Source organism: Trichechus manatus, unplaced genomic scaffold, assembly GCF_000243295.1.
Source record: "Trichechus manatus latirostris isolate Lorelei unplaced genomic scaffold, TriManLat1.0 scaffold00088, whole genome shotgun sequence".
Taxonomy (NCBI): Eukaryota; Metazoa; Chordata; class Mammalia; order Sirenia; family Trichechidae; genus Trichechus; species Trichechus manatus.
In genome coordinates this window covers 5,073,731-5,086,859 of record NW_004444024.1, presented here as the reverse complement: position 1 = coordinate 5,086,859, position 13,129 = coordinate 5,073,731, and the positions used below count along the sequence as shown (strand labels likewise).

The window sequence follows — 13,129 nt, the reverse complement described above, 5'->3', positions numbered from 1 at the left end:
GATACAGCAGAGAATAAAACACAAAAATCCCTGCCTTCATGAAACTTACATTATAGCAGGGTAGGCAAACAAGAAACAAAACAAAATAAATAAGTAAATGATATTTTAGAACATGACTGAGAAAATAAAGCTGAGAATGGCTTAGCGAGTGTGGGGAAGGACTGCAGTTTTACAGAAGGTGATTTGGGGAAGTCTGACTGAGGAAAGGACATTTGAGCAAAGACTTGAGGAAGGGAAGAAGGGAGCCACATGAGTTTCTAAGGGAAGAGCATTCCAGGCAGAGAAAACAGCAGCGTGATAGGCAAGTGTGAGGAACAGCAGGGAGATCAATGTGGCTGGAGGGGAGGGATGAGTGTAGGGGTGGGTGGGCAGGGGACAGGTCCTGAGGGACCCTCGACAGGGGACCACTTTGACTCCTAGGGAGACAAGGAGCCTCTGCGGGGCTTTGAGCAGAGGATGACCTGCCCTGACTTAGGCTACAATGACTTTTGCTGTGTCCAGGGTCAACTGCCCACCCCTCCCTTGCCTCATAGCCCTGTGTTTCCTCCCACAGGACCAGCCGGGGCCTCCATGGATGCATGAGGGCCGGGTGCCAGGGCCGCAGGCACGAGCATGGTGAGACATCAGCCCCTACAGTACTATGAGCCACAGCTGTGCCTCTCCTGCCTCACGGGCATCTATGGCTGCCGCTGGAAGCGCTACCAACGCTCCCACGATGACACCACACTGGTGAGCCACGCTGGGATGGACAGGGTCAGAGGGACCAGGGCATCCCAGCCAGCATGAGGGTCTGGCGTGAGTTTGCTCTGTGGGTTCAGCTGGGTCAGTGCCCCTTCTGGGTTTAGTTTTTGCCTCTGTAAAATGGGCCCATAAAAGTTCCTGAATCTACCTGACCAGGTGGGCAAGAAAGGAGCTCACCTGTCCTGCATGTAGCCATGAAGCACTCAGAGACCACTGAGAATTCTCCTCCAACAGGGTGGGGCCTGGGCTGCTCCCGAGGTCTGGGCAGGGAGGGGAGCTTCAGGAAGGAGGGGTCACCTCAAGGTGAGCAGAAGTTCTCAGTGTCCTGGCAGATCCAGACAGGCAGGCAGGCAGGCAGGCAGGTGGCTGGAGAAGAGGGTGAGGAGGTGGGCCCGGCCATCCTGGAGCCTGGGAGCTGGCAGCGCTGTGGCCTGGCACCAGGGCCCAGTCACCTGAGCTACGGGTCTGCCAGGGCTGGCAGCAGGTGCTCAGATGGATAAAGCCTCCTTCAGTGCCCAGCTCCCCGGCCAGACCCCAAGTTGTGCTCCTGTCCCTGGGGCACTATCAGCCAGCAGATCTAGTTTCTTCTCTGAAGGAACCTAATTCCTGTGATGTTTATCTAAAAGCTTTGCTGTCTGGAAAACAACTTTTCTCCTCTTTCCTGCGTGTCTGAACAAAGAAGTCAGCTTCCAAATTCAGCCAGCCCCAGAACAGGCTGGAGTGGCCAAGGGGACAGGGAAGCTGAGGTCAGAGGCCACGTGCTGGCCAGGCTATCTGGATGGGGAGGTCAGGGAAGCTTGACTGCTTGTCTGTCTGCTTGTTGTCAGCCTGTTTATCCTCCTTCTCTGCTTGTGGTGGTGAGGGAGAGAACCCTATACTGAGTCAGGAACTGGGTTTGTGGCCTCCATACAGGAGAAGCAGGTATCACCAGGGCAGGTACCAGGTCCACACCAGCCACATCCCCGCCGGCACAGGGCCTGGCACAGAGGAGGCAACATGGCCAAACTGAGGGCAAAGCAGAGGAAAGAATCTGCCCGAGGCCATGGAGCAGGTCCCTCCCTGAGCCTGGTCTCTCCAACCTCAGGCGCAGCTCCTGAGGAACCAGATTTTTCAGCTTTTCCCTCTTACATGGACGTGGAATTTCCCCTCAGTGGTAAAAGGTGTGGGCTCTGGAGTCAAACAGACCTGAAGTTCAAAGCGTGCCTCTTCCACTTGTACCTAGTTGACTCTGAGCTTTCATTTCCTCATTTGTGACACACACACCTCCTCGGAGAGCTGCTGTGGGGAGGCCATGAGATCATGAGCATGAAGTGACTGGCACAGTGCTAGCTACGGCCAGTCATTTGAACAAGTCGTTCAAACAAGTCATTCCAGATTCCTGGCCTCAGTTTCTCCATCTCTGAAATGGGAGAGGGGGTAGATTAGAGGACATCAGAATTCCTTGGCCTCTCTGCTATACTCCAAGCTAAGCCCTCCCCAGGGACTAGGGGCAGGCAGCGGGACCTCACTCTGCCATGGCCTTCCTGTGTCCAGAAAGGCAGATGCTGAGCACTGACACGAATTCTTACCTGTGTTCCTCCCAAAAAACCCGTGAGCTAGATATCATCATCACCCCACTTCACAGATGGGAAAACTGAAACCAGGGATGCTAGTGAGGGACAGAGTTAGGATCTGGACCCAGGTGATGGAGGTCCAACACCGTCTGTGCTCTCGGCAGGGATGGGGGTGGGGAAATGGCTGAGGTCAAGGGAGAAAGGTGACTGAGCTTCCAAGCAGAAAGCCCTTGGCCATCGGGGCAGATGCTGGAGGAAGATGTATTGCCCAGGATGTCTCAAGTCCCTTGGTGGGCTCTGGGTCAGCCAGGCACAAGTCATGGAGTCAGGAAGTGATGGCTCTTGGCTGGGGCCGGCACAGGGCCCAGGGTAGTGGAAGTGGTGGACCAAGGCCAGGTTTGAGCTGACTGGGAGCTGGAGTGGTACTAGGTCAGGGTCACCAGGGTTGGGGCAAAGACTGGAGGAGGCAGCAGGATGCTGCACGCCAGATTGGCTGGAAGAGGGGAGAGGGTTTTGCAGCAGCTCTGGGTGGCAGGGCCTCTGCAGAGAGGGCTGAACTCACCTCAGGTGACCCCGAAACTCACAGCAGAGGATGAGCATCCTCTCCTCCCTCCCCCAACCCCTTACCTCACTCTTTTTCTCCTCCCACTTCCTGGGTTCCATGCCTCAGCCTCTCATCCTCTCTCTCTCTCTCCTCTTCTCTCCCCATTCCTCTCGAGACAGCTGGAAGAGGACAGTGAGGGGGGCTGTCTGCCTGGCTCAGTGAAGTGAACAGCGGTCTTGTGTCTCAGAGACTGGGTGGCACATAGTAGGTGCTCCATAAATGTTGCTGAGCAAACAGGCCCCAGAGTGAGCTCTGGGAACACCATTGGAGTAAGGAGAGGAGAGCTTTCTGGGCTTGGAGGGTGGAGAGAGAGGCCTCTGCAAGGGAAGAAGGGTCTAATAGTGGGCCTTGTACCTCTCCTCACTCCCACCTTCCCCTCCTCATCTGGGGACCCCTGCCCATGCTCCACAGCACCACTGCCTCCCTTCAGGTCCTCTTGGGGGAAACTCCTGCCTCTAACCCCACCTGCATGCCCCAACTCAGAGAAGCCTGTGTGTAAGTCCCTCCTCTGTGAAGCCTGGCCTCTCCGGGCTTCATCTCTGAAATGGGGTGATGGACAGGTGGGTGAGTCTCAGAAGCATCTCACTCTCGTCCTCCCACTGGAAAATGAAGTGTGAGAGTAATAGTAACAGTTGACATTTATTGAGTACCTGCTGTGTGCCCAGGAGCCTTGCCAAATGGTTTACAGACATTGCCCCATTAATTGGTAAAACACCCCTGTGGGGCATGGTTAATTGTTATCCCCATTTTATGACGGAGCCTCACCCAGGGAGTCTGTAATAGGTTTGTAGCATGTGCTTCAGGAGGATGGAGGTTGGGGGAGAGAGCACGTGTGTTTTAAGTATGTGTGTTTAAATGAGACAGTGCTGGAAGAAGATGAAAGGAGGTGCGAGGCGGGGGAGACTTGGGAAATTGCCTGATGGAGAAGAAAGAGCACTGCACCAGGAGCATTTGGGACAAGATGAGGAGTGTCCTTGAATGCTGAGCTAGGAACGCTCAGTGTTTCCCTGGTTAAGATCTAGCCCTGAAGTACCTAAGTGGATCCTGGGGCAGGTGGAGGGTGGGCAGAGAGCTTGGGAGGGAGCCCCCTCCTCTCCAACCAAGCTGGCCCACTTCCTTCCTCTCCTACTAGCCTGACACATTCCAACCTCCTCTAGCCCTTGCTCCCACAGCCCCCTTCCCCCAGGACACACACTTGACAAATAAGGAAATAGGAAACGGAGGACCAGAGAGGTGGCATAACTATTCTCCTGCCCCAGCTCCGGCAGTGGAGGAGCCTGGCAGCAGGAGGCCGGCTCACTCACCAGTGAGGAAGGGGAAGTGAAGCTTTTTATAACTGGGGATAATTAATTGGTTGTTGTCTGTGACTCATTCTTGTAATACTGCCAATTAAGGACTTGGTACGACAGAAGATTGTTCTCTGGCCGTCCCCACAGGGCCTCCTGAAAACCTTGTATCTGTGGGAGGCAGCACAGTGTCAAAACCAGCTTCTCTGTAGCAAGAGGGATATAGGTCAGACACCTGGAGGAACTTCCCATCCAGAGACACTGAAGGAGACAGGACAACGATAGTCAAGGCTCTCTGGCATTTCTATGGCATGTTTTGCCTTTGACGACTGTTTTAAGCTTATTTGATCCCCTCCAGGAAGAGTAGGTGATTTATTCAAGCTGAGGAGCTGAAGGCCCAGCCTTCATTGCCCCCTGCTTGAACCCCATCCTGTGCCCTCTCCCCTGTTCTGTGCAGTCTTGTCCGAGATTCAATGATTATTTATTCAATCAACAAACCTGCCCTGATACCTGCTCTGGTCCTGGCCCTGTGCTGGGCCCTGGGTCACAGTGGATCAGATCTGGTTCCCACTTCCTTGAAGGGCTCCCAGGCTGGTGAGGGAGCAGACAGGAGCCAACACACCCAGACCACCCAGGGGGATCACTGCAGAGGCAGAGGGAAACACCACCAGGGCAGGGAAAGCTTCGAAGCTGAGCCCATGCCCTTCCCAGAGCTGATGTCTGGAAGATGAGCCCATCATGCCAGAGGGGGAAGCTCAAGGCAGGAGGAACTACATGTGTAAGAATGTGTCTTGTGTTTGGGAACTGAAAGTAATTCAGATGCAGTGTGGCTAAGGTGTGAGGAGCAGGGACAGTGTCGCCAAGTGAGCTCTGGAAACTTGAAGCTGAGCTGAGGAGCTTGGACTTCATCCTGGGCAGTGGGGACCTGAGTCCGACTTGGGCTGTGGGATGGCCACTCCGGTTAGAGCATGGAGAGTGATTTGAGGTCCCTTGAGTAGAGAGTAGAGGTGGGGAGAGCAGGGAGCCACATGAGGAAAGCCTCAACCAGGGCCAGGAGCAGTCTTAGGGAAGTAGAATAGGGGAGGGCTTCTAGAGACACCAAGAGAGTGTAGTCAACAGACTGGCTGTGGACGAGAAGGAGGGTGAGAAAGAGGGTGGTCTAAGTGGAGTCCAGGGAGAGCATAGTGGGGTGGGTGGAATACCCCCACTCCTCACTTATCAACATGATTAGGTTTCAAAGACCAGGTGGTTATGTGAAAATGGAGGATGACCACATCAGATCACAAAATATTATATGGGACACATACGTCCCTCTGGACCCAAGAGGCAGAAAACATAGGTGGGTGCTGTACGTCCCACTGGTCATGAAAGGGTTACTGCCAGAGGTATGTTATTAATATGCAAAATAGAGTAGATTTTTTACTGTTGTCCTAAGTGTAAAATGTCAGATAATGAGGTAGTTGATAAGTGAGGAGTAGATGTATAGACAAAATCAATCTGCCCAGCCCTAATCACCTACCTTCTGTGATGGGAAACTCTCTCCTTCCGTGTAGGAAGACATCTGATGCAAGGAAATCCATCAGCTCCTCTTCCGCCCCTTCCCCCCATGACCTCCACTCTGCCCCGCTGAGCTTCTCCCCTTCCCAGCATATGCCCCACTCCTTCACAGCACCCTGCCTTTGCTCAGGCTGTCCCCTCTGCCTGGAATACCCTTTCTCTCCATCTTTGCCTCTCAAGACTCTTTGCAAAGGTCTCTTCTTCTAAGAAGTCTCCCTCCCCCTTTCCGTCTCCCTCCTTACCTCCCATTTCCCCTCGGATCCCACAGCACCTTGGGCCTGTGTCAGCCATGTGGATTATGATTCTCTGTATCTCCACAGGGCTCTGAGTGCTTTGAGGGCAGAGATTGGGCCTGCCCCCTGCCAGGGGCCTGGTTTGCCCAGTGAATGCCTAGAAGCATTATTGAGCAGATGAGTTGAAGAGTGAGGGAAGAAGCCAGTTAGGGAGTGCGCCTGCCATCTTACTGACCTTGAGTGAGGAGGCAGGCCCCCGATGAGCTTACTGTGCTCCCCTGCCCTTCCTCCTGTCTTTGTTTATGACCTGGTTCCCAAGGCCCAGTGGGTGTCAGGTGGTCTGGAGAGGACCATGTGTGGACAGGTGTGTGCAGCATTCTTGGCTCTGGCTCCCATGCCCTGGTGGTGGATGGCAGTGGGGAGAGTGCTGACTCAGCTATGGGGCCCCCCAGGCCACCCTTGGTGCTGGGTCAGGCTCTGTCAGTGGGCAGGAGGATGGAGGTGAGTTTCCAGCTGGCTCCCAACCTTACTGTCCTATCACCCAACCATATGGGTTTGTGTCAGGGGTGTTGGGCAGCCCCAAGGGGAGGGGGCCTGTCCTGGAGGGTGGGAGGGATACTTCCTGACAAGGACTTTTCCTTCTGTTTGTGCAGTTAGCAAAGTACTCTCCAGAATGTCCGTTCCTCTGGTTAGTACATAGCTCAGACATGGTACATGTGGAGAAACTGAGGCCACCGAGGCCCAGTGAGTGGCCCCAGGCACCATAGGAGTCAGTAACAGAGAAAGAGCCAGAACCCAGACCTCCTTTCCCCCACCCCCTTCAGGACTAATTCTCTCCTCTGTTCTCCTTGGTGCTCTCTGGGGCAGCAGAGAGAGCAGTAGAGGCAGACAGACCTGGCCTCCATCCCAGCTCTAGCACCTGCTGCGTACCTGTGGCCTGTGACCTGTGTACCTGGGTTAGGGGCATCTCTGTCCTCTCAGAGCCCCTTTCACTCCCCAACCCCATCACAGCACCAACCACGTCGAGTGGCACAGCCTGGTGACCTGCCTGTCTGTCCTGAGAGCAGAGCTGGGTCCATGTGTGTCACAGCAGGCCTCCTGGAGCCCGGCACAGAGCCTGGCAGCATAGGCACGCCAGCGAACATCTATGGAATCAAGAAAAGAGGTCCCTCTGCCTCTTGGAGCCTCAGCTCCCCATCGTGAGGTGTGGGGAGAGGAGTTGCCCCCTTGGAGGAGAGGTGAAGAATTAGATGAGGTGGTCCATGTGAATGCCTAGTCCATAGTAGGAGCCTTACCAACACAATCCCCCTCGTCACATGCCAAGCACAGCCCCCAGCCCCAAAACAGATTCACTACAAGTCCTCCATGCACTCCATTTGAGCTGTGCTGGCTTCTGTATTTTCTTGAAGAGATTCAGGGCTGGAAATCCAGAACCCTGGGTCCTGGTCTCCGTAAAACCGTCTGTGCCTATAGGCCGAGGACTGGGCCAGAGGACCTCTTAAAGAGCCTCTGGCTCTGGAACCTGGAATACTCTACTGATACCCAATTTGCTACTCTTGGCTTGAGTGTCATAGCCCTGGAAGGAGATCGTGGAGGAAGGGTCGGCAGTGCTTCCTGCGCCCTCCCCAGCCCTGGGAGTAGAATACTGGGGTCTCTGCTCTTCAGGTGAGGCTGAGATCAAGCAAATAATAGCTCCATGGCTTCCTTGCTCTAAGCCCAAAACAAGGGAAGAGTGGATTCCAGCCCGGAATCAGGGTGGCCTTCCTGGATGAAGCAGCCTTTGAGATGGGCTCCAGGGAGTGCTAAGATTCAGCCATATGCAACTGGCATTCCTGGCTGAGGGAGCTGCGACCTGGACTCCAACCCTGCCTCCGCCACCAACTCAGTGTGAGACCTGGGTCAAGTCCCTGAGCTTCTGGGCCCAGCTGGCTTGTGGAGTAAATGAAGATCTAAATCCACATCCTGCCTGAGGGTCCAATTAGATGAGGGATACGAGTGTGCCTCGTGTCTTGTACAAGAAGGGACCATTTTCTCACCCTGGGAGAAACTTTGTGCCCTCTTTACAAAATTTCAAAGTGACGGCTTTCTCTTCCCTGGTACTTTGGGGGAAAGGGACCCAGCAGGGGCCAGAGTCAAGCCCTGAGCTTCCATTTTCTAAAATGCTGGTGGTACTACCTTCTTGCAGGGTTGCTGTGGGGGTGAGAAAATGGAAGATGGTATTATTATGTCCAGGATGGAGAGAGGAGGGGTTGGCAGGGCACTGGGTTTTTAATGGTACAGGAAGATAAGGATTTATTGTAGCAATCAAGACATGCCGACTCTGGCCTTTGGGATCCCTGCACCCTACCTAACTCCTTTTGAAATGGCCCTAAGGGGGCCTGGCACGGCTGCACTACTCACTGGTGGAAGCAGCTAAGCCCTGGCTTATGACGCTCCACGAATGCCTTGAGCATCTAGTTAGGGATTGTGGATGGGGCAGAGGATGGTGGGCATCACTCAAGGGACTGCAGCCACCCTCCCTCGGACCTTGGCAAGCCCTCCAAGGGACTCCGGGGTAGCACTTCCTCACGACCCCCAGCTCTTGCGCTCTGTGTCTCCCCTTGGATGATGCAACCCGAGGGGTTGGGGGTGGGGACAGGGAGCTCTAGGCTGGGCCTAATTTCATTTTCCTGCCTAATGAACTGCTCTGAGTGCACCCCAGCAGAAGGAGGGCAGGCACAGGCCTAATTGCGCAGCTATCTGTAGCCCAGAAAAATAAATTGAGCCTCTTAGGCTGTCAGGGCTGGGTAGGGAGTGGGGACTCTAATCCCTTCCCCTGCTCGACCATAATGCTGTAATACATCTCAGACCTCCCTATGTCGCCCCTCCCCCAAATCTCCTGGGGTCAGGGCCAGAGTAATCCTAGTGGGGCTGCACACCTCTCCCTTCCTGGTGCTCCCTGCACCCTTCCCAGCTGACAGGTCCTAAGCTTTTCTGTGCATCTGTCACCCCATTTGGAACTTGATGAGTTTAGAACAGGCTGATGGCGGGAGGAGCTGGATGCCTGAGATTTGGCCTGCAGATGAGCAGACTCGGTGGGTAGGCACCCCTCCGTCTCTTTCTCCCTGTCCCTGCAGGGCTATGTGGGGCTTAAGGCGTAGCTGGGCTCTATGACCTCAAAGCAGAGCTGGGACCACAGGGGTGGCCCAGGGGGCAGGCTCAGCCAAGTATGGGGGAATCGTGTCAGGCAGAGCCAGCACTTGGGAGAAGGGGCTGCCTCGGGATAGGCGGGCGGTGAGAAAACCTAGAAAGAAAGCCACATACATAGGCGAATGTAGTGTACTGTAAACGAATGTGGAAATTACCACAGATATCCCAAAGGATGTAGGGACAGCTGAGTACCCATTTGGTGAAAGTAAAATTAGATCCTTACCTCTTACCTCAAACCAAAATAAGCTCCAGATGGATTAAAAGGTATTTCTATTTTTAAACTTTTTTTCTGTTTAGAAAAATACCACGCATTGGTTGAGAAATTTCAAACAATTTGGAAAGAGATAAAGTAAAAGAAATTCTAGTCTTCATGCTGTGGAGACAAGACTTTCAAGCCTCTCTCCATACGTGTATGTCCATATGAAGCTATCGCTAGATGGAAGGGTTATGATTTAAAAACTGCTGAAAAATTACCAGTATGAGTTAAATAAGTAAATGTGAGCCACGTTTCTTAAGCACAATATCAAAGGCAAAAACTGTAAAGAAAAGAGGGATAGATTTGTCTACACAAAAAGTAAACATTTTAATACAAAAAGCATTAGGAACAAAAACTAAAACTCAAGTGATTAAAAAAATCAACTAAATGTAGGTTGGTATTCTTATATAGTTTTTATAATCCCGTAAGAAAAGAAGCCAATTCCCACTTTGCTGTGTATTACACCTGCTGCTCATTCCCCCTGCCTGGATCCAGTCTCCCAACCTTGTCATCCCAGCAGGCCCATTCCTTCCAGTTTTGCCACAGGCATATCCTCCCCCAGGAAGCCCTTCAGACCCCATCCCTCCTTCCATAAACTGGCAGCGTTAGAGATCCAGCTTCTGTGCTTCTAAGCAGCCCATACTTGCCTCATTCATCACACTCATTCCCAGGACTGGAGTTGCCTGTTCCCAGATCATTAATCTCTGATGGTTACCCAGGCAGAGTCCAGGCCTGATTTATTTCCAAGTTCAAGGCCCAGCAAAGCTGATTGAGGAAGGGCTCAGCACACGTGTGTGGAATGACTGGAAGACGGTGGTGAGGATGTGGAGGGGAAGATGCTGGATTTAGTTTGATATGGGGTGTGAGATTGGGGTCTAACTGTATCTTTTACCAGAGGAATGGCCAGATGTCCCAACACCATCTGCTGAATTCTCCATCATTTCATGCACTAATTTACCATGTATTAACCATGTGTCCAGAGTCCTTGGGTGGTACAAACAGTTAACTCACTCAGCTGCTAACTGAAATGTTGGAGGTCGGAGTGCACCCAGAGGCACCTTGGAAAAAAGCCTGGCCATCTACTTCCAAAAAGTCAGCCATTGAAAACCCTATGGAGCACACTTCTACTCTGACACATATGGGCCCCCATGAGTGGGAATCACCTTGAATGCAACTGGTTTAACCATGTGTTCATGTTTCAAGGCCATTCCCCTTCTGTAGATCTCTGTTTCTCCATTTCTTGATTGACCTTTGGAGGATGAGTAAGGTGGCCTCTGAAGTCTTCTAACTCTGAAATTCCAGAGTTCCCACCCTGACACTGCCTGTGACTCTGTGGGTGACCTTGGGTAAGGCGCTGCTCCTCTGAGCCTGTTTCCTCCTTGGTCAAACAAGGATAATTACATGTCTTGCTCCTTGTTGCTTTGAGACAGATGGGGACACTGGAGGCACCCAGACCTGGGTGTGAATTCTGCTCCGTTATGTTTGCCCTGTGTAATCTTGGGCAAATCACTTCACCTCTCTGAGCCTCAGTTAGTTTCCTCAGCTGTAAAATAGGAATATAATGCCTGCTTTGCAGAGCTGTGGAGAGGATGAAATGAGATGGGGCTCTTATAAGGCCCACCCACCCAAATGCTCATGTCAGTCTACCTTCTCCAGTGATACAGGGCTGTGAAGTGGGATCAGGTGGCTGCCTTGCCAGGGCCTTCCTCCGTCCATGCTGGCTCCTGCGGCCACAGCCTGCAGATCCTGACCTCATGTTGGCCTCTGTGTCCACCCCGGGCTGGAGGCGGAGCGGTTGGGCTGGCTCTCCTCAGCAGCCAGAGAAATTTGGTAGAGTTGGGGGAGGGAGAAGGCTTGATCACTGCCTTCGCATAATTAAAGGGCTGTCAGACTCGAAATGATAATTATAGGAACGATTGTGGATTTGGCGACTTACAGCTTACATCTGTAATCACGTTGGGGCCTTGCAGCCTTGCTGTGAGGTGGAGGTGATGTCAACCCTGTGAACAGGGGAGGAAGTGAAGGCCTGAGGTATTGAGTGAGGGGCCCAGGGCAATGCAGTTAGGAGTCCAGAAATCCAGGAGTCAAAACCCAGCTCTTTGTTACATTCTCCCGCCCTGGCTTACGACCCCCACCTTTTGACTGGCTTTGTTCTGTGTGGCAACAGACAGCCACCTCAGGGAGGCATGGAGGGGAGGGAGATCGCTCCCACTGCCCTGCCCTTGCCAGGCCCTTGGCATGTGAGGTCTCAGCGATCCGCACAGCATGCCAGTACTGTTGTCCCCATGTTACAGCGCAGGAAGCTGGGGCTCAGAGGGGGTAAATGTCTTCTTCCCCAAGGTCACTCACTCAGTAAGTGGCCAGCGTGGGGTTCAAATGCCATGTTAGTAGATTCCAAAGCCCAGCCCTCCCCATCTGGCTGCCTGTCTTAGAAGGAAGAGCTTTCAGCCCAAAGGAGGCCCAGGCAGGGTGCAGCAGGAGGAGTCCCCACCCCGGAGCTATGGAAGCAGCAGCAGGGTGAGCGCCAGTCTCGAGGAGCGGCAGTCTCTGCTCTGGAGTGACAGGCAGAGCAGGAGTCTAGCTAGCCAGCTGGCTTCTGGCTCCAAGAAGCTGTGATTCTGAAGGTCTGTGGTGCTGCCAAAGGACCCAGAGGCGGCTCCTGCTGGGCGCTGTCCCAAATGCAGGGTTCAGACTCCGGGTTCTGTGTTGGGCCCAGACCCTTGTGGAGTCTCTGGCAGTGGGAGGGGCTGCTGTCGGGGTGGGCAGGGGTCTGTGGTGTGTGGCACACAGCAGCAGCAGTCCTGTCCCACCCTAGTGGGCTCTGCCCACTCTACCTGTGGAGGGCTGGGGTTTGTGGCTATAGCCCGTGCTCTCTTTCCTCTGGATGCAGAGGGCTCTGGAGTGGGAGGGACAGGATAGAGACAGAAAGGGATGAGGAGAAGCTGTGAGAGTCAGCAAGAGGCCCTCTGAGGAGATTGGTACCACTGCCTCCATGCGATGGAGGGTCTCCTCTTCCTGGGAGGGACGTGAAAGTGGAAAAGGGGTGAGGCAAGCGTTGTGGGGCTGAATTCCTGGAGCCTCTGGGATTTTCCACCACAGGCACCCTGGACCTTATCCTTCACTGCCGGCTAGCGGGAATGGAGCGTCCCACCCCACACACAGACAGGGGCCACCTCCTTTCCCAGCTGTTCTCTTGCTATCCAATGCCTCATCAGAGCAGCCTCCAGCATACCCCTACCTTTGTCCCCTCTGTGGCCTGGGACTGCCTGACCCTAGGAGATGGCTGCTTCCTCTGCCCCAGCCCGGCTCATCCTCTGTCCCACCTCAGAGGGCTCTGGTACGAGGGAGGCTCGGGTGTCATGTGAGCTTGTTCTCTTGGTTCCCCGGGCCCTGACCTGAGCCTGAAAATGAGTTGGGGGCTTGGTTGATGACCCCATCCACAGGCGGCCCTGACACATCCTGTGCCACACAGTCTACTATTCACACCTTCTTCCATTCACTACACTGTATCTGAGCACCACCTTGCACTAGGCTTGATGCTGGGCCCAGGGGACACTCGTGTATCAGACCATCCCTGGCCTGGAGGAGTCCTTAGCCCAGTGACCTGTCCCTTATTGTGCACCTACTGTGTGCCACTTGACATACTTCACCTCATTTAATAGCATCCCTCTGAGGTTGTTGTTGTTAGGTGCTGTCAAGTCGATATCAAC

The 13,129-nt window shown here is 53.7% G+C and overlaps 1 protein-coding gene across 2 annotated transcripts in view; it reads left to right on the top strand.

Annotated features, from left to right (window-relative positions):
* The window catches only part of GDPD5 (glycerophosphodiester phosphodiesterase domain containing 5), a 61,065-nt gene that overhangs the window by 15,322 nt on the left and 32,614 nt on the right, over nt 1-13,129 (top strand). Inside the window, exon 2 of one of the 2 annotated variants that reach the window (XM_004381975.1) lies at nt 554-729. In XM_004381975.1, coding sequence (XP_004382032.1) covers nt 613-729 — 117 coding nt within the window. In that variant the 5' untranslated portion in view covers nt 554-612. Of the gene's footprint in view, nt 1-553; nt 730-13,129 lie in introns of those variants that run through there. The other variant, XM_023736489.1, reaches the window with a different exon arrangement.